This window comes from Anolis sagrei, chromosome 6, assembly GCF_037176765.1.
Source record: "Anolis sagrei isolate rAnoSag1 chromosome 6, rAnoSag1.mat, whole genome shotgun sequence".
NCBI lineage: Eukaryota > Metazoa > Chordata > Lepidosauria > Squamata > Dactyloidae > Anolis > Anolis sagrei.
In genome coordinates this window covers 103611019-103636846 of record NC_090026.1, presented here as the reverse complement: position 1 = coordinate 103636846, position 25828 = coordinate 103611019, and the positions used below count along the sequence as shown (strand labels likewise).

The 25828-nt window shown below is 42.5% G+C and overlaps 1 protein-coding gene across 1 annotated transcript; it reads left to right on the top strand.

The window, feature by feature from the left end:
- Positions 1–24310, top strand: STEAP1 (STEAP family member 1). The gene is made up of 5 exons (XM_060782297.2): positions 1–201; positions 12999–13105; positions 16973–17485; positions 19434–19598; positions 21813–24310. The coding sequence occupies exons 2-5, from the start codon at positions 13043–13045 to the stop codon at positions 22068–22070; spliced, it is 999 nt and encodes a 332-aa protein (XP_060638280.2). The 5' UTR covers positions 1–201; positions 12999–13042; the 3' UTR covers positions 22071–24310.
- The last annotated feature ends 1518 nt before the right edge of the window (positions 24311–25828 follow it).

Genomic DNA, 25828 nt, shown 5'->3' with positions numbered 1-25828 from the left:
GCGGGCCAGAAAGCGGCTCCACGCCGAGCCAGGCCGCCCTCCGGGGCTGAAAGGAGACGCCGGGCTCCAAGAAGCTCTTAAACCGGCTTGGAAGCAGGATCACAGGCAGAGAAGGGGAGGAAAGTTCACGGCGGCGCGGAGAAGGCGAGAGAGAGAGACAAGTCGCCCTTGGGTTTCCTTTCGGGAGGATGAGCCTCGGATGTGAGTAGCCAGCCCCTCCGCTCCCAAAGCAAGGCAGGCAGAAGGACACGTCGCTGCTGCTCCTGCAAATATTGGCCCGCCCAGACTGCCCTCCATCCCTCTCTCTCTCTCCTCTCTTTTGCCAGGTCTCACCTCCTTGCACTGACTCCACGCCTGGGGCGCCTTTCCTGTTTCCTTGGGTTTCTCTATCCAAACAAGGCAAACAGGATTCTTAGTTTTGATTAATTTTTAGCAAGCATGTAAATATGTAGCTTGACAGTAACCAAGATTATATATATATGCAAACATGTGATGATAATAGTAGCTGTAGAGCAGGAACCCATCATGGGCTGGCTTGCTTGGCATCACAAGGTACACATTTTAGATGCCTTGGGTTACATCACCAATCTACCACTGTAGAATTAATTCAGTTTTACTTCACTTTCAATCCACTTTGGTCCCACTTGGGCTCCATCCACACAGCTGAATAAAATCCCACATTATCTGCGGAAAATAGACCTTGACATTTGGGGATAGTAGTTGCTGGGATTTATAGTTCGCCTCCAACCAGAGCATTCTGAACTCCACCAATGATGAAATTCAATGAAACGTGGCACACAGAACTCCCATAACCAACATCAAATACATGGAAGGGTATGGTGAACATTGAACTTGAGTTTTGGAGTTGTAGTATAAATACTATATAAATGTAGTAAATAAATAAATGGTAGTTCACCTACATTCAGAGAGTACTGTGGACTCAAACAATGATGTATCTGGACCAAACTTGGCACGAACACTCAGTATGCCAAAATGTGAACACTGGTGGAGTTTGGGGAAAATAGACCTTGACATTTGGGGATAGTAGTGGTTGGGATTTATAGTTCACCTCCAACCAGAGCATTCTGAACTCCCTCAATGATGAAATTCAATGAAACATGGCACACAGAACTCCCATAACCAACATCAAATACTTGGAAGGGTATGGTGGGCATTGAACTTGAGTTTTGGAGTTGTAGTATAAATACTATATAAATGTAGTAAATAAATAAATGGTAGTTCACCTACATCCAGAGAGTACTGTGGACTCAAACAATCATGGATCTGGACCAAACTTGGCATGAATACTCAATATGCCCAAATGTGAACACTGGTGGAGTTTGGGGAAAATAGACCTTGACATTTGGGAGTTGTAGTTGCTGGGATTTATAGTTTGCCTCCAACCAGAGCATTCTGAACTCCACCAATGATGAAATTAAGTGAAATATGGCACACAGAACTCCCATAACCAACATCAAATACTTGGAAGGGTATGGTGGGCATTGAACTTGAGTTTTGGAGTTGTAGTATAAATACTATATAAATGTAGTAAATAAATAAATAGTAGTTCACCTACATCCCAAGTGCACTGTGGACTCAAACAGTCATGGATCTGGACCAAACTTGGCACGAACACTCAATATGCCCAAATGTGAACACTGGTGGAGTTTGGGGAAAATATATCGTGACATTTGGGAATTGTAGTTACAGGGATTTATAGTTCACCTACAATCAAATAGCATTCTGAACTCCACCAATGATACAATTGGGCCAAACTTCGCACACAGAACCTTCATACGGTGTTTTCTGATGGTTTTGGCGACCCCCTCTGACACCCCCTTCGTGACCCCCAAGTTGAGAAACACTGGTGTAGGTACAGCCGGTCTTTTACATGTTTGCCTTTTATATGTATGTAAACCACTATTTACATATTTGCTTTTTATATGTATGTAAACCACCCCAAGTCCTTATGAGGAGAGAAGACAGTCAAGAAATAACGTATATTATTATTATTATTATTATTATTATTATTATTATTATTAGCCTTATCTGCCAAAGAGTGCTGCTGCCTCACCAAACTACAACTTCCAAGATTACATGGCAATTAAAGTGGGGTCAAACTGTATTAATTCAATGCAGCCAAAGATGGTGTAGATGCAGCCAAAGATGGGGAAGTTCTTGCTTACTTGCTTTTCATCACAAGATACACATTTTGGAAACAAGTCTGAGTCTCCATCTAAATTGTCATACAATGCAATTTGAAAGTACATTATATGGTTAGTGTAGACTCATATAATGCAGTTCAACTGTATTATAGGAGTCTACAAAAACTATAATTCAGTTTCAAACCACAGTGTAGATGGGGTCTAGATTGCTTTGGGATATATTTACAATGGGCTTGGGCAAACATGGGCCTTCCCAATGTTTTGGACTTCAACTCCCACAATTCCTAGCAGCCTCAAGCCCTTTCCTTTTCCCCTTCAGACGCTTAAACCTGGTCTGCAATGTAGAATGATTGCAATTTGACACAACTGTCGTGGCTCAATGCCATGAAATCATGGATTTTGTAGTCTTACAGGGTCTTTAGCTATCTCTGTCAAAGAGCATTTGTGCCTCACCAAACTACAAATCCCATGATTCTATAGCATTGAGCCTTGGCAAGTAAAGTAGGGTCTAGCTTCATGAATTCAGCAATGTAGATGCACCCTGGATCTCATGGATGAGACCAAAAAATAGAGTACCAACACAAACAAAACTTGTTTGGGTTTGCAGGGTTTAAAAACCCAAGTTGCTGGCTTTGGCAAGAGGTTTTGTGGGGAACAAGAGATGTGTTTCGAAGTTGAGACGTAGTCAGTTTGTTTTTCGGAATCGTGGAGGCAAAGTATGCAGACGGAAAGGTTCCAAAACTGGGAAAATTCCGCAATTGGGAAATAGTTATATTTTTCCCTCCTGTTCCGGCTACCAGCCTCAATGCCCTGTTGCATCACCACTCATTTTCACACGTGTATTTACAATAATGGATGCACAGCTTTCAGGGACATCTACACTAGTGTACAATGAATACAGTTTGGCACAACTTAAATTGCCAGGGCTCAATGCTAGGAAATAGAGGGATTTGTAGTTTGATGAGACACCAGCAGAGATGACTAACGACCTGGTAAGACCACAACTTCCATGATTCCATAGCATTGAGCCATGGAAGTTCCAAGTTGTGTCAAACTCCATTCATGCCATAGTGTAGATGCACTCTCTAGGCCCTTCCAGACAGGCCCAAATCCCAGGATCTGATCCTGGGTTTTCTGCTTTAAACTGGATTATACGAGTTGGCGCTTCCAAATAATCTGGGATAAATAGAAAACTTGGGATCAGATCCTGGGATATAGGGCCTATCTGGAAGGACCCTCTGTAATCATTTCCTATCCTCAGCACTCAGGCCCCTTCCACACAGCTGTAGAAAATCCCACATTATCTGTTTTGAACTGGGTTATGTGACACTGTGGACTCAGATAACCCAGTTCAAAGCAGATATTGTGGATTATCTGCCTTAATATTCTGAATTATATGTCTGTATGGAAGGGCCTTCACTGAACCATTTGGATCTTCTTCCCTATGTTACTTTCTGAAGTCTTTCTACTTTTGGGAAGTTTCCCAGATTCTTTGCCGCAGTGATGGTGCCATGTTTATTACTAACGGAGAAGTGCTCAGCTAACAAGTTATTAACATATAGGAATCTGCATCTCTTACTATTTAATATCATCGGTATTGGCAGAGGAGCAAAGTCAGGAGACATATCTCTAGACATATCTCTGTAGCTGCCTGGAGCAAGAGTTGTGCTGCATCAGCAGACATCCAGGAAGGCGTAAATAGACAGGAAGAGAACATACAGTATCAGATCTTGGACGGTTGCAAAGCTAAATCTTTGGGAAAATTTAACTGTTTTCAACTACAACCCACTACTACCACTAGACATCTCTTATTCCTTTGGAAATTTGCAATAACTTCTGTCTGTGGAATCCCCTGAATCTACGGCCTCATCTACACTACCAGATAAAATCCAGTTTATCTGCTTTTAACTGGATTATATGGCAGTGTAAGTAACGGTAAAGGTTTCCCTTTGACGTTAGGTCTTCGTGTCCAACTCTTGGGGGGAGGGTGCTCATCCTCATTTCTAAGCCAAAGAGTCGGCGTTGTCTGTAGACTCCTCCAAGTTCATGTGGCCAGCATGACTGCATGGAGCGCCGTTACCTTCCCGCCAAAGCGGTACCTATTGATCTACTCGCATTTGTGTATTTTCGAACTGCTAACTTGGCAGAAGTTGGAGCTAACAGCGGGAGCTCACCCTGCTCCCCGGATTCAAACCACCGACCTTTTAGTCAGCAAGTTTAGTATCTCAACTGCTAACATGGCAGAAGCTGGGGCTAACAGGAGGACCTCACCTTGCTTACCGGATTCAAACTGCCGACCTTTTGGTCAGCAAGTTCAGTATCTCAGTGGTTTAACCTGCTGCACCACCAGTGTACTTGATGTCTCTGGTCTTGAGTGGCACATTCCTTTAGGAATCCTCCTCATGTTTTAGAATTGTTGTCGTCCCTAGCAGCCTCTCCCATTTCTTGCTCTTCCAAAAGAGTCTGCTTCACACTTTCCAGAACCTTCTCTGATAAGGTAAAGTGTAGCTACACAAGCTTCCAGGTGCCACAGCCCTTTCTTCCAACTTGCTATTACTGCAAGTATAGCACAATAGTGCTGTATCTGTGGCAAGAAAACAAACATGGCACGAATGTTGTAGTGAACTCCAACAAGTACGTGACCTACCCATGTTTGTCAACCTGTGTACATAAGAAAGCCAGTTTGGCATTGTAGTTTGAATGCTGGATTATAGCTCCAGAAAGCAGAGTTCAAATCCCTCCTCAACCAAGAAAACCCACTGGGTGGGCAAGAGGAAGACCATATTCAGATAGATAGATGCAGAACCTCATCTCATGGACCTTGAGAAGCATTGGAGACTGTCTGCCTAGCACAGTGGTTCCCAACCTTTGGTCCTCTAGATGTTTTGGACTTCGGCTCCAAGAGATCCCAGCCATCTTTCCAGCTGTTAGGAATTGTGGGCTCCAGCAAAGGGTCACCGCCTTGTTGTGGCGCTGGAGCTTGAGCACCTCAATGATGTCATGAGCGAAACCGTGAAGGGCCACCCAAGACGGGACGGTTGTGGCAGAGAGGTCAGACCAAGCGTGATCCCTGGGGAAGGCAACGGCAAACCACCCCAGTATCCTTGAACGACGGAGGTGAACGACGAATCCGATGCTCTAAAGATCAACACACCATAGGAACCTGGAATGTAAGATCTATGAGCCAGGGCAAATTGGATGTTGTTATTGGTGAGATGTCAAGACTAAAGATAGACATTCTGGGGGTCAGCGAACTGAAATGGACTGGAATGGGCCACTTCACATCAGATGACCACCAGATCTACTACTGCGGACAAGAGGAACATAGAAGAAATGGAGTAGCCTTCATAATTAATAAGAAATTCGCTAAAGCAGTGCTTGGATACAACCCAAAAAATGACAGAATGATCTCAATTCGAGTGCAAGGAAAGCCTTTCAACATTACAGTGATCCAAATATACGCCCCAACCACAGCTGCTGAAGAAGCAGAAGTAGATCAGTTCTATGAGGATCTGCAGGACCTACTGGATAATACACCAAAAAGAGACATTATTTTCATTACAGGAGACTGGAATGCCAAGGTGGGAAGTCAAATGACAACTGGGATCACAGGCAAGCATGGTCTGGGAGAACAAAATGAAGCGGGACGCAGGCTGATAGAATTTTGCCAGGAAAACTCGCTGTGTATAACAAACACTCTCTTCCAACAACCTAAAAGACGGCTTTATACATGGACTTCACCAGATGGTCAGCACCGAAATCAGATTGACTACATCCTTTGCAGCCAAAGGTGGCGGACATCCATCCAGTCGGTGAAAACAAGACCTGGGGCTGACTGTAGCTCAGATCACGAACTTCTTATTGCTCAATTTAGAATAAAACTAAAGAGATCAGGGAAAATACACACACCAGTTAGATATGATCTCACTAACATTCCTAGCGAATATACAGTGGAAGTGAAGAACAGATTTGAAGGGCTAGATTTAGTAAACAGAGTCCCAGAAGAACTATGGACAGAAGTCCGCGACATTGTTCAGGAGGCGGCAACAAAGTACGTCCCAAAGAAAAAGAAAACCAAGAAGGCAAAATGGTTGTCTGCTGAGACACTGGAAGTAGCCCAAGAAAGGAGGAAAGCAAAAGGAAACAGGGATAAGGGGAGATATGCCCAGTTAAATGCGCAATTCCAGAGGTTAGCCAGAAGAGACAAGGAACTATTTTTAAACAAGCAATGCATGGAAGTGGAAGAAGACAACAGAATAGGAAGGACAAGAGACCTCTTCCAGAAAATTAGAAACATTGGAGGTAAATTTCAGGCAAAAATTGGTATGATAAGAAACAAAGATGGCAGGGACCTAACAGAAGCTGAAGAGATCAAGAGAAGGTGGCGAGATTATACAGAAGACCTGTATAGGAAGGATAATAATATCGAGGATAGCTTTGACGGTGTGGTGAATGAATTAGAACCAGACATCCTGAGGAGTGAGGTTGAATGGGCCTTAAGAAGCATTGCTAACAACAAGGCAGCAGGAGACGACGGGATCCCAGCTGAACTGTTTAAAATCTTAAAAGATGATGCTGTCAAGGTGATGCATGCCATATGCCAGCAAATATGGAAAACACAAGAATGGCCATCAGACTGGAAAAAATCAACTTACATCCCCATACCAAAAAAGGGAAATGCGAAAGACTGCTCCAACTTCCGTACAGTGGCCCTTATTTCTCATGCCAGCAAGGTAATGCTCAAGATCCTGCAAGGAAGACTCCAGCAATACATGGAGCGAGAGTTGCCAGATGTTCAAGCTGGTTTTAGAAAAGGCAGAGGAACGAGAGACCAGATTGCCAATATCCGCTGGATAATGGAGAAAGGCAGGGAGTTTCAGAAAAACATCTACTTCTGCTTCATTGACTATTCTAAAGCCTTTGACTGTGTGGATCATAATAAATTGTGGCAAGTTCTTGGTGGGATGGGCATCCCAAGCCACCTTGTCTCTCTCCTGAGGAATCTGTACAAGGACCAAGTAGCAACAGTCAGAACTGACCACGGAACAACAGACTGGTTCAAGATTGGGAAAGGCGTACGACAAGGCTGCATCCTCTCACCCAACCTTTTTAACTTGTATGCAGAACACATCATGCGATGTGCGGGGCTTGATGAATGCAAAGCTGGGGTGAAAATTGCTGGAAGAAACATTAACAACCTCAGATATGCAGATGACACCACTCTGATGGCCGAAAGCGAGGAGGAGCTGAGGAGCCTTCTAATCAAGGTGAAAGAAGAAAGCACAAAAGCCGGGTTGCAGCTGAACGTCAAAAAAACCAAGATTATGGCAACAAGAATGATTGACAACTGGAAAATAGAGGGAGAAAATGTGGAGGCCGTGACAGACTTTGTATTTCTAGGCGCAAAGATTACTGCAGATGCAGACTGTGGCCAGGAAATCAGAAGACGCTTACTTCTTGGGAGGAGAGCAATGTCCAGTCTCGATAAAATAGTAAAGAGTAGAGACATCAGACTGGCAACAAAGATCCGCCTAGTCAAAGCCATGGTATTCCCTGTAGTAACCTACGGATGTGAGAGCTGGACCATAGGGAAGGCTGAGCGAAGGAAGATCGATGCTTTTGAGCTGTGGTGCTGGAGGAAAGTGCTGAGAGTACCTTGGACTGCAAGAAGATCCAACCAGTCCATCCTCCAGGAAATAAAGCCTGGCTGCTCACTGGAAGGAAGGATACTAGAGACAAAGTTGAAGTACTTTGGCCACATCATGAGGAGACAGCAAAGCCTAGAGAAGACAATTATGCTGGGGAAAGTGGAAGGCAAAAGGAAGAGGGGCCGACCTAGGGCAAGATGGATGGATGGCATCCTTGAAGTGACTGGACTGACCTTGAAGGAGCTGGGGGTGGTGACGGCTGACAGGGAGCTCTGGCGTGGGCTGGTCCACGAGGTCACGAAGAGTCGGAGACGACTGAACGAATGAACAACAACAAGGAATTGTGGGAGCTGAAGTCCAAAACACCTGTAGGACCACAGGTTGGGAATCACTGCTCTTGCAAAGATTATCGAACTGGTAGATCCCCAGTCGTCCCATTTCAAGTTCTGTCTTCTCATCACAGATGTTTCTCTCCAGGTTTTCACCTGTTGTTACCTGTGTTTGGAACCATCACTTGGGGAATCCTTTTCTCCACCCTCTCTGCATTACTTTTTCTTTTAATCAGGGAAAACTTCAGTATCCAAAAGCCAAGAGATCCCTTGCCCTCCCCAAAGCCCCTTAAACTAAAGGAGACAGGACACCACATTAAAATGTCCAAAATCCAATGTGATCCCTTGCCTTCCTCAAAGCCCCGCACACCAGAGGAGGCAATGTCTCCTCCCCTGTCACAGTTATAAAACACTCCTTTCAGTGGTATCTTCCCCTCTTCTGTTTGAATTCTTCTGCTTGAGTAGACAAGCAGAATTTTAACTCCACTTTTAACATTACTTTCCATGGAACCTTCTCTCCATTTTTAACATTATTTCAATTTGGTGGTTTCCCTCTAGAGTAGATCAGCACATTTTAAAAACATTTCTTTCAATAGGACCCACACTATCTTTAAACCACTTTGAACAGCAGAAGGATCATGTAGGGGCAATCCATGCACTGTTACCATGCACTGATTTTTATTTATGTGTTGTTAATTACCAAGGCATTGAATGTTTTCCTTTTTTGTCTGGAAGCCACACTGAGTCCCCTTGGAGAGATAGGGCAACCTATAAATAAAGTATTATTGTTGTTATATGGAGTGTTAACAGAGTGTAACAGAGAAATTCAAAATAAAATGGAGTGTAACACAATCCACCACTTCCTAGGAAACCCAGATTACTATTAAAGAGAAAGTTCAGTGACAGCAAAGTGGTAACGAACGCCCATTCCTCAATGTCACTGAAATGGTTCAACATGGGCGAATCTGTCCGATTCCATCACATGTGTTTTTCGGCATTAGCGGCAGTTTTGCCAGACGCCTCAGAATATGATTACTTGCCCGTGTTCTGAACTCCCTCCTTTCAGCAAGCGTCATCTCCATTTCAAGGATGAAGAGCAACAGATGATGACCAGAAGTAAACAAACATCATGTGATGGGGTCCATGCCTCTTGTCCTGAAATTGAGATGAAGTGTCCTATGACAGGGAAAACATTCCATGTGATGAGGCTATCCGTTAGGAAAGCAATGACACTGAGTCCACAAGACCTGAGCAGGGCTATTGGGGACAGGTTGACTTGAAGGTTAAGGTAAAAGTTTCCCCTTGACATTAAGTGTAGTCGAGTCCAACTTTGGGGGTGGTGGCTTATCTCCATTTCTAAGCCAAAGATCCGGCGTTGTCCATAGACGCCTTCTAAGTCATGTGGCTGGCATGGATCACCGTTACCTTCCCGCCGGAGCAGTACCTACTGTCTACTCACATTTCATAGAATCATAGAGTTGGAAGAGACCACACAGGCCATCCAGTCCAACCCCCTACCAAGAAGCAGGAAATTTTCATTCAAATTCATATTTTCAAACTGCTAGGTTGGCAGAAGCTGAGGCTAAAAGCAGAAGCTCACTCTGTCCCATGGATTCGAACCACTGACCTTCCAGTCAGCAGGTTCTGCAGCTTAGTGGTTTAACCCACTGCGCCACCGCAACCCCTTTCATAAATTTTTGTTCATAAGATCACCATAAGTCACCGTTGACTTGAAGTCAGATAATAACAATACAGTGTTATATTCCATGTTATTAACCATTGCAATCTGCTGAATGCTCCTCAGATTTGAAGTAGAAGTAATATTTTCAACCAGATATCTCTGGTTTTTCCTTCAGCTGCAACCACATGATTCCATAGAATTCAGCCATGAAAGTTGAAAATAGTGTAGTGCATTTGTAAATCCTAAATAAAATATCCCCTTAAGTGTTGGCTAACAGTAAAGTATTTGGCAAATTAAAAGGCCTAAATCCCATTCACCTTAATAAACATCTGTATATCACTAATAATTTGCATGTTATGTAAACATGTCTTCTGATTCAGCCTCTAAAATAGATTATCCTGCTGGTGTTGTGTCTCTCTGATACTAGCTCCCAGCATCTGCTCCCTGAAGTAGATAATATCTCACTCTCCAAGGACTGGGTTTGCCCTGCTTAACTGCAACACAAAAACTCTGCAACCTTGGCAACAGCTACCAGCTCTTTGAAATACTACTTTTTTAGACTACAACATCCAGAATCCACTAGCATACATGACCATTGGCCATGTTACTTTGGGGGTTCTGTCAGTTGTAGCCCAAAAAGATAAAATCTCAAAACTGTATCAACCCACTTTGGAATATATTCTTCCTTCTAGGGTGTCTAGGTAATAAACACTGACTTAATTCTTTCCGACTGCCATGATAAATTTAGAGTACAACAATATGTGTGTTGTGGTCTCTAAATCCCTTGAGCCACAAGGGCTTATTGGCTTCAGTGGACAATGTTTATCGATTAGCTGTCTGCTGAAAACTATTGCTTGACTCTCTGTGATTTTTATCTATCCTCCTCTGTCTAATGTAACTGTGGGTGGACTGTTAGTTTTCTAGGCAGCAACTGCTAACTTCTGCCCGGGGGTAACACCTAGCATATTGCAAATGCCAAAATAAATAGCGGAGAAGTATTGAAACAACGTCCTAATATTTTCACTTCTATCATCCATGCTTAGACATTAAGGCCCCTGAGGCTGTGTGAAACTGTGATCAAGGAATTGTATTTCCGCTGCATTGCAACTACCAGCAGTGGTCCACTTCTGTAGTGGGCAGAGTCTAAATTTCCTTTTTGAATGGATTTTATTCATTTCAGAATGTGTTTGTATCTCAGCATGAGCACAGACTGAAGCAAGACAATGATGTCAGTTTTCCTGCAAAATGTCTGAAATTAGTGCTTGCTTAAGCAGTCTGAGTTTGTTTTACCAAACATACTACATACATAGTGAATAAAGGGTTTATGTTGTTGTGACAGTTGGTTTTTGTTTTGTTTTTTATATAGTTACAAATAAGAATACTTACTTTTTCTTTTCTATCAAACCTGCATAAGTAAGATGAGCCTCAGTTTTCTTCCAGAAAATATCCTATTTATTTGCATCCTCTTTCAGCTCAATTAAATCTTCTGCTTTTAAAGGAAACATACTTTGTTTTCACCCCTTCTTTTAATGTTTTGAAAAAAAGATTCTAACAGCTCAAAATTTATTCATCAAAACACGTTGCAAACTTTAAAAGGGTGCCTTTAAAATTTTATATTATTTTGAATATTTCTGGATGGGACTGTAGTAGAAAAGTATTGTTTTTGTGATGTGTACTGTGGAAAGCATTTAATTTTGTTGTACAATAACAATAAAGTTATTCTATTCTATTAAAGGAGTTTAGCCAACCCTAACCTGAGATACTTTAGACATGTGCATTTGGGGTAAACCTCGCCCCGTTTAGTGTCCTGGCTTTTGTTAGGGGCTCCGATCTGCTTTTTGTGAGCTTCCCAAAACTGGGAGGGTTGTTTTTGGTTCTTTCGTTTTGGGGCCCAAAAGTCGGACCATTTGGGGGCTTCCCATCTACTGGCTCCTCTTCCCAGCATTCGTTCTTCTTCAACTCTAGAGTAAGAGGCACTGTAGACACTGGCAGGCACACGTGCTTTCCGGGCCAGCCGCCACACCATGCCACACACATATTCTCTCCTTTGAAAGAGAGTGTGTGTGTGGTGGGACATGCAGGCAGGCCTGGAAAGTGTATGTGTCTGCCAGTGCCTGCAGTCAAGCACCTCTTACTCTAGAGTAAGTGGCGCTCAGGTGCAGTTGCGCTCCAAGAGTGCATGTGTGGCAGGGCATGCAGGCAGGCCCGGAGCATGCCTGCAGCCGAACTCCAGACCTGCCTGCATGCCCTGCCACACAGGCACTCCCTTTCCAAGTCAAGAAGCCAAGTTCAGATGCACACGAAAGCCTGCCTGAGCAGATTTTCGTATGGGGAGGGGGCTTCCCATTTCGTGCTTCCGAAGAAACGGAAGACATGAAAGAAATGGTAGAAATGAAAGGAACGAATTCCAAGCACAACCCTTAAGATACTTAGACCCTGATCATATGACAGCATAAGCCAGGATTCAACAAGCACCTTGCTAGCACACACCTTTTACACTTCAAATGGGAGTAGTTGAACAAACCATGGATGTTTATCATGGTTTATTTATTGTGATGCCTGACTTCCCAACAAAGTAAAGAGTTCATGTTGTTGCTTGACCTCTGACAAAGCAAAGAGTTTAAATCAAGAACAAACCATTGATTCCTCCTCCAGTTTGCTGAAGGGAAGAGAGGCCAGACTATCAGATTCAGATGCAACGATAAACCAAGGATGGAACATGGTTTGTAGCTTCTTGCACTTGCAGAGACAGTAATCAGGCAGCAGTAAGAACAAGTGTATTGTTCAGGATTTGCAAGAAGTCTAACTTATCACAACTTGCCCAATGTATGTATAATTGCTATAATCCTGTTCACTTTACCCTTTGATTTTAAAAAGTGTACACTTTTAACTCTTGAGCTTGTTTGAAAATATTTTTGTAGAACAGAATGAAGGCTTCCGCTCAAGAGAAGAAAGTTCATAAGTGTGCAAATTTTACAAATATGTTTTCAGCTTCCAACATAAAAAGTGTTAACCAGTGTTAGAAGTTATGCTGTTCTGCACAAACAATCTACTAAATGAAACAGTGCTCGTAATGATATATATATGCTTAAGATTTCAACCATTTTCTTAACATCATAATGCCTAATCCACATTAAAAAAAAACTCAAAAGTATCATATAAAATTGTCTTTCAGAAATCATCTTTCTATAAAAGGAAGAATAGAAATTGATCAGAAACATGGATGTGGATGAAGATCAGAAAATGGATCCAGAAAGGACTTGGGAAACTTTGAACAATTCGGTAACCTCATTTATGTGTGCATTTATATTTACTGGAGTGACAAACAAGACAAGTATTTTAATTTTATGGCAAGCTGTTTGGCCCCTGCACTCTGAAATGTCTTGCTATATTATTCCAATATTTCAGTTTTGTTAGTATCATAAATATTGTAGAAGTTTATTATGCATGAGACACCCAGGCACTTGAAGACATGATAAAAAGGATACAACAAACATACTTTAAAAACAAACATAAGTAAATGAGATTATTAATCAAACTAATCAGAAAGCCTGCAAACCATCAAATAAAATGATAAAATTTCCTTCAATTATACTGAGCAATAAAATAGGAACCTAATTCATCAGTAAGACTAAGAACTAATATAGAGTCTAAGTTTCAAATCTATAACCAAGACAATGTTGTGGTGTAATGTAAAATAAACTATGTGTAGTTCACGTTTGGTCAGCCCATACACTGCCTTGCCAGAGAAAGAAAATATGCCATGCAGGTGAACAGTAAAGACCAAGTAGTTTACTCTTCGCAGTTCAGAACAACATATGTACAGTGTGATCAGTTGCACCAACTCACATAATGTCCTTTTATGAGAGATGTAAAATGGTCTTTCTTTGTCCATGTGGGTAAATTCCTTCAGCAGCTCATGAAGCGAGAGCACACTCCAAACTCTGTGTCTCCCTGTTTCTCTCTTCTTCTCTCTGAATACCTACATAGCTCAAGCCTGAACAAAAATGTAACAGTAACCAAAAGTAACCAAAAAAAGTAACCAAAAGGAAGATAGATGCTTTTGATCTGTGGTGTTGGAGGAAAGTTCTGAGAGTGCCTTGGACTGTGAGAAGATCCAACGAGTCCATCCTCCAGGAAATAAAGCCCGGCTGCTCATTGGAGGGAAGGATACTAGAGACAAAGTTGAAGTACTTTGGCCACATCATGAGGAGACAGCAAAGCCTAGAGAAGACAATTATGCTGGGGAAAGTGGAAGGCAAAAGGAAGAGGGGCCGACCAAGGGCAAGATGGATGGATGGGATCCTTGAAGTGACTGGACTGACCTTGAAGGAGCTGGGGGTGGTGACGGCCGACAGGGAGCTCTGGCGTGGGCTGGTCCATGAGGTCACGAAGAGTCAGAGACGACTGAACGAATGAACAACAACAAAACCAAAAGTCCCAGGCTCAGCATTGCCCAACCAGTCATCTTCATGCATCTTATTTTACAGTTGACACACACACTCACTAATTCCTTGCATGCTCCAACAAATATCTGGCAAATTTTCATTAAAACCAGAAATGTATTATGGTCCCCTGCCTCGCTTTCATAACAGCTTTAATATGGTTTGCATTTCTAAAAGCAACATAATAATCTGAACCATTTAGTAATGTAGTCACTTGCACTCTTAACATTTCAAATCCCTTCTTCAGAAGTGGAGCAACATGTTTAAATAATACATTTTACACATTCTTAATACTGCAGGGACTGCAGTAGAAAAGTGTTGTTTTTGTGATGTGTGCTGGGGAAAGCATTTAATTTTAATTTACAATGGCAATATAGTTATTCTTTTCTATTAAAGAATTTTATGGCAACCCTAACCTAAGATACTTTCCCCCCAAACACAGTATATAAAACATCTCCCCATTTAATGCAGTTCCTATTCATCTACTCACATTGCTGTTTTCGATCTGCTAGGTGGACATGGGAGCTGGGCTGAAGGTCAGGAGCTCACCCTGACCTGGCTTCAAACTGTCAGCCTTTCAGCTGGCAAGATTTACTGCAGCTGGTGATTAACCTGCTGTGCTAAAGCCGGCCCTTACACTTCATTGCAAAGCAAAAGGTGAAGGGGAAGCCAGATTTGATTCTTACTCAAACCTCTTTCTTGGAACACTTAAGGGTTTGAATTAAAAAAAACAAACTATGTTTAACAGACTTCATCTCATCTAACTTGGAAATAAATATAAATGCCTAAGTGATTAACTGCATCCTTCTGAAATTAAGAAGAGACTCGACGAAAGTATAGTTTGCTTCTTTAAAAAAAATCACACCTCTCTCTATATTTTTCAGTTAACAAGTTCTATGTTACCCTTAGCAAGACAGTTAAAAGACCTGGAAAAAAGGTTTGTTACCATTTGGGCTCAAGGGTGAACTGAAAGTAGATTAGGATCTGCTGATAGATCTCTGGTTAAATTGCACTCCCTTCAGCATGGATCTCCGGCTTCTAGTTGTTTAACAATCTCACAGTGACTTTTAGTGCCTGAATCAGTCTTATGAAGTACAGAAGGTTTGGAATCACTAGAAGATGAGTCTATCTGAAAGAATGAAAAGCTCAATGCATTGCTCCGGTACTGAAAACAAATGCCTAGAAACAGGTGTAAATTCCCAGTTTAAAATCTCATTAATTTTTAGTGTCTGGCTTTTGCATTTGTCTCTAATTAGAGGATTTGGGTGTCTGATTTAAATAAAGAGACCTGACAAGCCTGATGTTTGCCCATCCTTGAATTCTCCCATGAAGTTTACTTCTTAGTTTAATCCTTCTAACACTGAGCTACGAAGTTCAAAGGGTTTAAAGAAATGACCTCCTTATTTGCATTCCTCCATTGTCAAATAAACTTTGAGAAAATATATGGACATGACTCTTGGGTCATTTAGAAAAGTAATTACAGTGTTCCCTCACTTATTGCAGGTGTTATGTTCCAGGACCACCCACGAAAAGTGAAAATCCGCAAAGTAGGGACTATACACACACACACACATTGCTTTCTGAGGGTGAGGCAGAAGCAAGGAGAGATTTAAAGGCACTGCACACTTTTTTTTTTTTTTGGCTAGCCATAAGGAAGGGGCTATAAGGCTGTGATTTACATAGTGCTTTTTATCTCCTCTCTCTTTTTTATTATGATTGGCTGCCTCTCTTTCGAGGGGGATGGTGGAACACCCTTCCACACTCCATCCAAAAACCCGCGAAATAGCAAGTCTGCGAAAAGCGAACCGCAAAGTAGCGAGGGAACACTGTATAGTGTAGTATAACTTTGTAGGCACTCCATCTACACTGTAAAGTTAATGCAGTAGAGTTAAATACCACTGTAAATGCAGTGGTTCAGTGTTGCGGAATGATGAGACTTGTATAACTCGATGAAGTAAAATAGTAAGTGTAATAAAAATAATACTAATAACACAGTAAAATAATAAATAACTTTGACTCGAGTATAAGCCGAGGGGAGTTTTTTTCAAACTAAAAAAGGGTCTGAAAACTAGGCTTATGCTCGAGTATATACAGTAACTTGACTCATGTATAAGCCAAGGGAGGCTTTTTCAACCTAAAAAAAGGACTGAAAAACTTGGCTTGTACTTGAGTATGCTGAAATGCAGTGTACAGAAGCCCTACCTATATAGGCACATAGCAAACCTAGTTCCCTTTTTACTGCAACACCCACTTCAAAATTCCAAGTCAAACAAGCAACAATTATCCAGAAGATTAAAAAACAGCTTGCCTTTTCCAGTTATTGTGTTGTAAAGCCTGCAGATTCCATTCATGTTATATGTGAACTCCAAAAAGTTTTCCCATGTCTTTGAAGCTACATCCCACTTCAAAGGATTGGTGAAGAAAGTAAATCCGTAGAGATAGCAAACATCCCGAAATGAACTGGTGCTTAAAATAGTGAGTGAAAAGGGCATCTAGTGTGCAACCTCAAGTTCTTTTCATTCAGTCCTAGTAATGTAGCCAAATTCCTGTAACTTAGAACTTCGTGCACAGATTAGAATGGCTTCAAATGGAGTGTGTATAAGTGGATTTGTAAAGGGCAACAATGCAGGGATCTCCTAATACTGATAATGTGTTTTTAAACCCATATTAGGTTTATGTGTTGTGTGTTCTTTTCCCCATTTAGGCCACGGATCTAAAAGCAACTGGTTCAGCCACAGCAGACGATTTTCCCCATATTTATCAAAGAATCTATATCGATGAGTTTGACTCTCCTCCCAATGCGCACTGTAAATATGACCTTTTCCCTCGATGGCATTTACCAGTGAAGATCGCCCTGGTATTATCGTCGTTGACCTTTATGTACACTTGTCTAAGGGACGTCATCTATCCTTTTGTGACTGCTCAAGAAAATGTATTTTATAAAATTCCAATCCTGGTCATCAACAAAGTCTTGCCCGTGGTTTCAATCACCCTTTTGGCCTTGGTGTATTTGCCGGGAATATTGGCCGCAGGTTTCCAGTTCTATCATGGGACCAAGTACAGACGTTTTCCGCAGTGGTTGGATACATGGATGTTATCCAGGAAACAGTTTGGGCTGCTCAGCTTCTTCTTTGCCTCAATGCATGCCTGCTACAGCTTGTGCTACCCAATGAGGAGATCTTACAGATACAAACTCTTGAACTGGGCATATCAACAGGTACCTCACTGTATGTGTGTATGTCTTTGTGTGTATTGTGCTATAAAATCTCTGAACTGATGGTCACTTGCTTCCGGAACACTGTGCTTAATCCTGAACATTTCAGTCTCAAGATAGAATTCATTCAAATAGTCGTAGTATCCAAAACTAGGGTGAAAAACAGTAGAGTCCTGTTTATGATTTTTCAGATGAGTTCTATTGAATTCAGTGATGTTTACTTCATGGTAAGGGGAACCACCGGTGGCGCAGTGGGTTAAACCGCTGAGCTGCTGAGCTTGCTGACCGAAAGGTTGTAGGTTTGAATCCGGGAAGCGGCATGAGCTTCCGCTGTCAGCCCCACCTTCTGCCAACCTATCAGTTCGAAAACATGAAAATCTAAGTAGATCAATAGGTAGCACTCCGGCGAGAAGATAACAGCGCTCCATGCAGTCATGCTGGCCACATGACCTTTGATGTGTCTGCGGACAACGCCGGCTCTTTGGCTTAGAAATGGAGATGAGCACCACACCCCAGAGTCTGACACGACTGGACTTAATGTCCGGGAGAAACCTTTACCTTTACCTAAGTGGAGACTGGCCCATGAAAGGAAGATAATTAGTGGGTACAGCTACACTGTGAAATCAATCCAGTTTGACATCACTTTAACTGTAGTAGCTCAATGCTAAGTGTTGGGAATCAGAGCTGTTAGGCTCAAAAATAACCCTCACTTGGAGTGATTCCACCAAAATGTAGCAGAATGCTAGAAGCAGACTTCATAACCAGCAGAAACTTACATGTGATGAGTCAGGATTAGTTTCCATTCAACAGGATGGTACAGGATACCAGAGACAGAACTTTAGGTTCAAAATAGTTATTCAAGAAAATAAATACATTATAGATAGAAAAGGTTCCGCTCTCTCAGTATTCGAACCGCTGACCTGATGGTCTTCAGTCCTGCCAACACAAGGGTTTAACCCATTGCACAACCGAGGGCTCGCAATAGGATACTTAAAAATATAAGTTGAATTATATGAAGTTCTTGTGAATATTGGGAGAGGCAGGACATTGTTTTGGCTATAATTTTTTCTTGTCTTAAAGTTTCCAGAGCCCTTTTCTCCTTTTGCCCTCTGAGAACCAGGCTTTCACTGTAAATGCCAACACCACTGGAGCTTGTTCCTGTTTACAGATCTATTACATCCATTCTTTTAAAAGTAAAATGCCTGAACTGTATTGGTTCCCCTGGCGTGATGACAAGAATTGTTAAGAATGCCTGCTGATTAGCTGCTTAAAATACTGTTTCTTAGTGCATTACCTGGTGTTACAACCTGCCAGAGGTTGTATTTAGCCTTAGATGGAATTCTGTTCCATCAGCGAATAAAAGCAACCCTGCTGAGGAAATCAAGTTAAAAGGGGATTGGAACAGACTTCCTTGGAGGTCAGAACTTTGCTGAAGTAAGTAAATATTTTGCGAGCTAACTGACTTTCCTTTGGTAGAAACTGATGCAATTTACATGGTCATTGGTGGAAACAGTAGCTAAGTTAAAGATCAAAGGATGTGGCCAGACTTAATTTATCGTGTACACAGGAGAAAGGGAAAATGTTAGCCAGACAACAAATGTACTTTGATTCTGCTTGAAGTGTCATGGAGTTTTGGGATTTGTAGGATGCTAAGACATTAGAACAGAAACTAAGTGTCACTCCCTCAATTGCAAATCACACAATTGCATGAGATGAAACCAAGGCAGTTAAATGAGAGGAGGGGGTCATAATGCAGTAATTCTGGTTAATGTAATGATGTAAACATGTGGACATGCAGTATCTGTAAACAGTGAAAATACTGGAATTTATAGTGTTCAAAAAATGTTCAAACAAGAGGGATTGGATCCCTAGGAAAGTCCTGAATCCTAAGTAAATTTGAGCCTTTGGAGTATCATTTTGACACTTTAAAAATGTAGTATTCTCTCGACAGGTGAAGCAGAAAAAAGAAAATGCCTGGATTGAACATGATGTCTGGAGAATGGAGATTTATGTGTCTCTGGGAATTCTGGGACTTGCTCTCTTGGCTCTGCTGGCGGTAACGTCGATCCCGTCTGTCAGCCAGTCACTGACCTGGAGGGAGTTTCATTACATTCAGGTAATTGTAAATATAATGGATCGTATCTTACTGGGTGAACTGTACAGTGTGTATTATAGATTTGAGATTCAAGGTGAATCTGCACTGTAGAATTAATGCATTTTGATACTACTTTAACTCCCAAAGCTCAGTAGTTTGGTGAGGAACCATCACTCTTTAGTTATTTATTTATTGTGTCAGAAGCAAATTGAGGACACAGTTAAAATGCATTTCAAAACACAAACAATATTTTTTTTAAACTTGGCATTATGCTAAATGTCCTTTGACCAGAAGCTGGCCACTTGGAGTGTCTCTGGTGTCGCTATGAGAAGGTCCTCCATTGTGCATGTGGCAGGGCTCAGATTGCATTGTAGTAGGTGATCTGTGGTTTGCTCTTCTCCACACTTGCATGCCATGGACTCCACTTTGTAGCCCCATGTCTTAAGGTTAGAGCTGCATCTCAGGGTACCAGAGTGCAGCCTGTTCAGCACCTTCCAGGTTGCCCAGATTTACTTTTCTTTAGCTGAAAAGTCTAAAGATTTTCCAAAACCAGAACTGTCAGGATTCCATAGCATTGAACCATGACAGTTAAAGTGGCGTCAAACTGCATTAATCTTAGAGCATAGATGCACCTTAGTCTCTAATATTGCCATCTGAAAGGATGCAAATGCAGGAAAACACTTAGAACCATAGAAGCACAGAGTTGGAAGACACCACAAAGGCCATCCAGCCCAATCCCCTGCCATGCAGGTATCACAGCTGACAAATGAAATATTGGTTTGCTGGGAGTTTTCCAGGATGTATGGCCAGAATCATTCTCCTGACATTTCACCCATATCTATGGCAGGCATCCTCAGAGGTTATAAGGTATATTGGAAACTAGTCCAATGAGATTTATTTATCTCTGGAATGTCCAGGATGGGAGAAATAACTCTTGACTACTGGAGGCAAATGTGAATGTTGCAGTTGGCCACTTTGACTACTATTGAATGGCCTTGCAGCTTCAAATCCTGGCTGCTTCCTGCCTGGGGAAAATGCTAGACCACTCTAACAACCACCATGTCAGACTACACAAAGAAGCCATTGAAATCTAAAAGCATGTGGACAATTTCAACAGAAGGGAGGAAGCCATGAAAATGAACAAAATCTAGTTACCAGTATTTTTTTAAAAAAACCTCTAAAATCAGGACAGTAAATAAAGTACAACACTCAGAAAACAGGGGAATTCCTGACATGAAAGAATCAGGACCAGCTAATACCTCCCAACAAAGGATTCCTCCAGGCAGGAATCAGCCAGGCTTTGAAGCTGCAAGGTCATTCAGTGCTAATTAAGGTGGCCAATTGCAACATACACTCTTACCTCCAGCAGACAAGAGTCTTTCTCCCACCCTGGACATTCCACAGATATATAAACCCCACTGGCCTAGTTTCCAACAGACCACACAACCTCTGATGGTGCTTGCCATAGAAATGGGGGTTTTGTTTTTTGGTTTTTTGGTTTGTTTGTTTTTTTGTCATGTCAGGAGTGACTTGAGAAACTGCAAGTCGCTTCTGGTGTGAGAGAATTTGCCGTCTGAAAGGACGTTTCCCAGGGGACGCCCGGATGATTTGATGTTTTTGTTATCCTTGTGGGAGGCTTCTCTCATGTCCCCGCATGAGGAGCTGGAGTTGATAGAAGGAGCTCATCCGCCTCGAACCTGCAACCTGTCGGTCTTCAGTCCTGCCGGCACAGGGATTTAACCCACTGCGCCACCAGGGGCTCTATAGAAGAGGGTGAAACATCAGGAGAGAATGCTTCTGGAATATGGCTATATAGCTGGGAAAACTCACAGCAACCCAGTGATTCCAACCATGAAAGCCTTAGAAGACAAAATGACATATTATTTGTAAAAACCTCCAACAGTTTTTCCCATCTAGAAGCTCTTCCTAAGGCTTCGGTGGAATCTCTTTTCTCATCATTTGATTTCATTGCCCGTGTCTTAGTCTCTAGAGCAGCAGAAAACAAGCTCACTTCATCTACAGTATGACAGCCTTTCAAATATTTAAGCATGGCTATTTATACATGGCACATCCACTTCAAAATCCCCGATGTCCTTTGTCAGTTGAGCACTGGGTAATTCCAAAGACATCTTGTGTAGACTGGTTTTCCTCCCCTAGGATTAGAATTGGTTATCTTATTGCAATTTTCTTTTCACTTTTAAAAGCTAATGCATTGTTTTGTTTCTTCCTTTCTAGAGCAAAATGGGATATTTAGCTCTGCTGCTGTGCACTGCTCATGCCCTGGTGTTTGCGTGGAACAAATGGGTCGACCTAGGCCAATTTGTATGGTACACTCCCCCTACATTCATGATAGCAGTCATTCTTCCCATTCTGGTTTTGTCTTGCAAATGTATCCTGCTTTTCCCGTGCCTCAGGAAAAGACTACAGAAGATCAGATCTGGCTTTGATGCTAACACAGTGACAAGTAGGACGTCAATAGCTTCCAGACTGTAGACTTAAGTCTGTATATACTTAGCAACGATATGGCTTTTTTCCCTGGCCTTAAAATGAATAATAGTTATACCTGAGGCTACAGTTCTGTGCTTATACATGGAGTTCAAGTATTGAACCCAACAAGGCTTTCTTCTGCGTATACAATCATACTTAGGATTATATTTCACAGAGGAGAAGTCAACCTGCTTTGGCCTTACTGGCGGACAAAGTATGTTTGTCCACCAGTAAGCCTGAAATTTGTCTCATCTGTTTGATTCCTGTTTTGTTCCGTCCATTAGGATAGCACAAAACGGAAAGGCCTCACCGGGAACGAAAATGGACTCACAATGAAAGGCAGGCAGGAGCAGGTACTGGCTCCAAGCCTGCTTTTCGGATTGATGCCGTGCATGCAGGCCCAAAGCTCCGGGGCCTGGCAGGGTAACGAGTACTCCTTACTTGGTGCTCAGCTGCAGGCCCTGCCAAGCCCAGGCATGTAAGCCTAAAGCCTGCACCTGTAGGTCTGGGTGCTTTTGGCCTATGGGTGCAGACTTTGGGCCAACATGCCCAGGCCTGGCAGGGCCTGCAACTGAGCACCGAGTAATGCGTGCACTCCTTATTGAGTAAGGAGTGCAAGTAAGGCACTTTGGGTCTACGGGTGCAGCCTTTGGGCCTACGCGCCCGGGCATGCAGCCAAGCGAGGAGTGCTCCTTATTCGGCACTCAGCTGCAGGCCCTGCCTGGTGTGTAGGCCCAAGCCTGCACCCTTAGGTCAAAAGCAACAGAGCCTACACGTGCAGGCTTTAGGCCTACATCCTGGGCCTGGCAGGGCCTGCAGTCAAATGCCAAGTAAGGCACTTTGGGTCTACAGGTGCAGCCTCTAAGCCTAGGTGCCTGGGCCTGCAGCTGAGCGAGGAGTGCTCCTTACTCAGCGCTCAGCTGCAGGCCCCGCCAGGCCCAGTTGTGTAGGCCCAAAGCCTCACCCATAGGCCAAAAGCACCCAGTCCTACAGATGCAGGCTTTAGGCCTACATGCCTGGGCCTGGCAGGGCCTGCAGCCAAATGCCAAGTAAGGCACTTTGGGTCTACGCGTGCCTACGCGCCCAGGCGTTTAGCCGAACGCTGAGTGAGAAGTGCTCCTTACTCAGCGCTTGGCTGCAGATCCTGCCAGGCCTGGGTACATAGGCCCAAAGCACCCATAGGCCAGGCGTTTTGGGCCTACGGGTGATGTCTGTCCGTCTGTCCCTCCCAAAAAGTGGGCCAAAAGAAAACAGGTCTTTCAGCCCTGAAAACAAAAAAAAACAACAAATATTTGACCTCCCAATTTCAGGAGGCTCAGATGAAATGGATCAGGTGCCCCGCAAAAGCCAAAACACGAAGCAGATGAACTTAAGCCCCGAATGCACATCTCTAATGTTTGTTTCAGTACAAACATAATGTGTGCAAATGTTGAAATGGTGAATGTATAATGACGACCTTAATGTTTCATCAATGTCCTAAATGCGATTTTCCAATAAAATTCCAGGCTCTTTTTTTCAAGCAGTCTAAATTGTTAGGGAAATATCTGTTTTTATAATGGTGCAATATACAGACTGGTGCTAATCCTAAAATTTAAATACTGAGCTGCCTTGACTAGAAATGTCTGAATTCATCTGTTGGGTCAGATGACCAAAAAGTCTCTTATCTGATTCCTGATACCATTTTTCAAAATGCTTTTCTAAGTATATGCCCTTTTTTGTGTGTCAGGAGCAACTTGAAAAACTGCAAGCCGCTTCTGGTGTGAGAGAATTGGCCGTCTGCAAGGACATTGCCCAGGGGACACACTGATGTTTTACCATCCTGTGAGAGGCTTCTCTCATGTCTCCGCATGAGAAGCTGGAGCTGACAGATGGGAGCTCACCCCGCTCCCTGGATTCAAACTGCCGACCTTTCGGTCAGCAGTCCTGCCAGCACAAGGGTTGTGCCACTGGGGACTCTATGCCCAAATGAAGAGAGAGACACACATTAAATCAGGAGATTCTGGATTTTAGGTTTGTTTGGGGTTTCCAAGTTTTAAAAAGGGGGCCTCCAGCTGATCATCATTTGGATTCTCTCGTTTTCTTGATCTTGAGCCTCTGATGGAGTTCTGCATTTCTCAAAGTTACAATGTAAACTGAATTGTGTAAGGAAAAATATAAAAACAAGTACCTTTTTGTTATATTTGTAGAAACTTTATTAACATCTACTGTATTTAAAATAATAAAGCAATTTTTTTGCATTTTTTTCACCTTTATGCTCCAGTGGTTTTGTATATAAGCATAAAACAATGTGTTGTCAAAGACTTTCTCCCACCCTGGACATTATTCCACAGACATATAAACCCCATTTGCCTAGTTTCCAACAGACCTCACAACCTCCGAGGATGCCTGCCATAGATGTGGGTGAAATGTCAGGAGAGAATGCTTCTGGAACATGGCCATACAGCCCAGAAAACGCTAAGCAACCCATAAAATGATGATTTTGCAAGGAGGTTTGTAGCTACAGGGAGTAACCAGTTAATCTCTCCCCTTACCCACCCACCCCCCAATTAAAGACCATGCTTAGCAGATAGTGACTCATTCTGACCTGAGCACAAAACTTCTCCATTGGGAAATGATACATAAAAGATTGGGTATAACTTTTCATGGGAAAACATCAATAGAGATTAAATGAGGCATGTGGTAAGTCCCATCCTTGTTTCAGATTGAGATTTATCTGAAGAAATCTTCCACACATTCCTTCCTTACTGGCTCAAGACCACAATGTTTAGAACTGATGTGAATCCAGATTGAAGAATATGAAAACAGTTTGCATTGGAATCTGATGTGATCCACATTCACATGGAAAGTATGACTAGAAGTATACCTCCATGTCTGTCTAGAATTACCCAAGTAAAAAATTTAAGAGGATTATACCATGCAGCTATGGACAAGTCTACATAGAGACCACCAAACGCAGCATTGCCCAAACACGAATCAAGGAACATGAAAGGCACTGCAGACTAATTCAACCAGATAAGTCAACCATAGCAGAGCAATTAATGAACCAACGTGGACGCAGCCTATTATTTGAGAACACAGAAAGGCTGGACCACTCTAACAACCACCATGTCATGGTACAGAGCGAAACCATTTCAACAGAAAGGAGGAAACCATGAAAATGAACAAAATCTGGCTACCAATATTTTTTTTTAAAAAACGAAAATCAGGACAACACTCAGAAAACACAGGAATTCCAGACAAGAAACAATCAGGACCAGCTTACACCTCCCAACAAAGGACTCCCTTAGGCAGCAACCAGCCAGGCTTTGAAGCTGCAAGGCTATTCAGTGCTAATCAAGGTGGTCAGTGGCAACATTCACACTTGCCTCAAGCAGACAAGAGTTCTTTCTCCCACCCTGAACATTCCACAGATATATAAATCCCACTTGCCTTGTTTCCAACAGACCTCACAACCTCTGAGGATGGTCAGCAAGTTCAACAGATCAGTGGTTTAATCTGCTGCGCCACCAGGGGCTCCATGTAGACTCATGTAATCCAGTTCAAAGCATATAATCTTGATATGGAAAATGGATTATATGGCAGTGTTGATTCAACCTCAGTATTATCTATCCCCAAAGAGGAGTTAATCCTGCAATACTCTACTGGCCAAGAACAAATCAGTATTGACAATTTTAGGATTTTCTAAGTGCAATCTTAACCTACTGTTCTGTGTTATAGCCATTTTTCCATAGTACATAACTGGAAAAAATAGAGTTAGTTTCCAA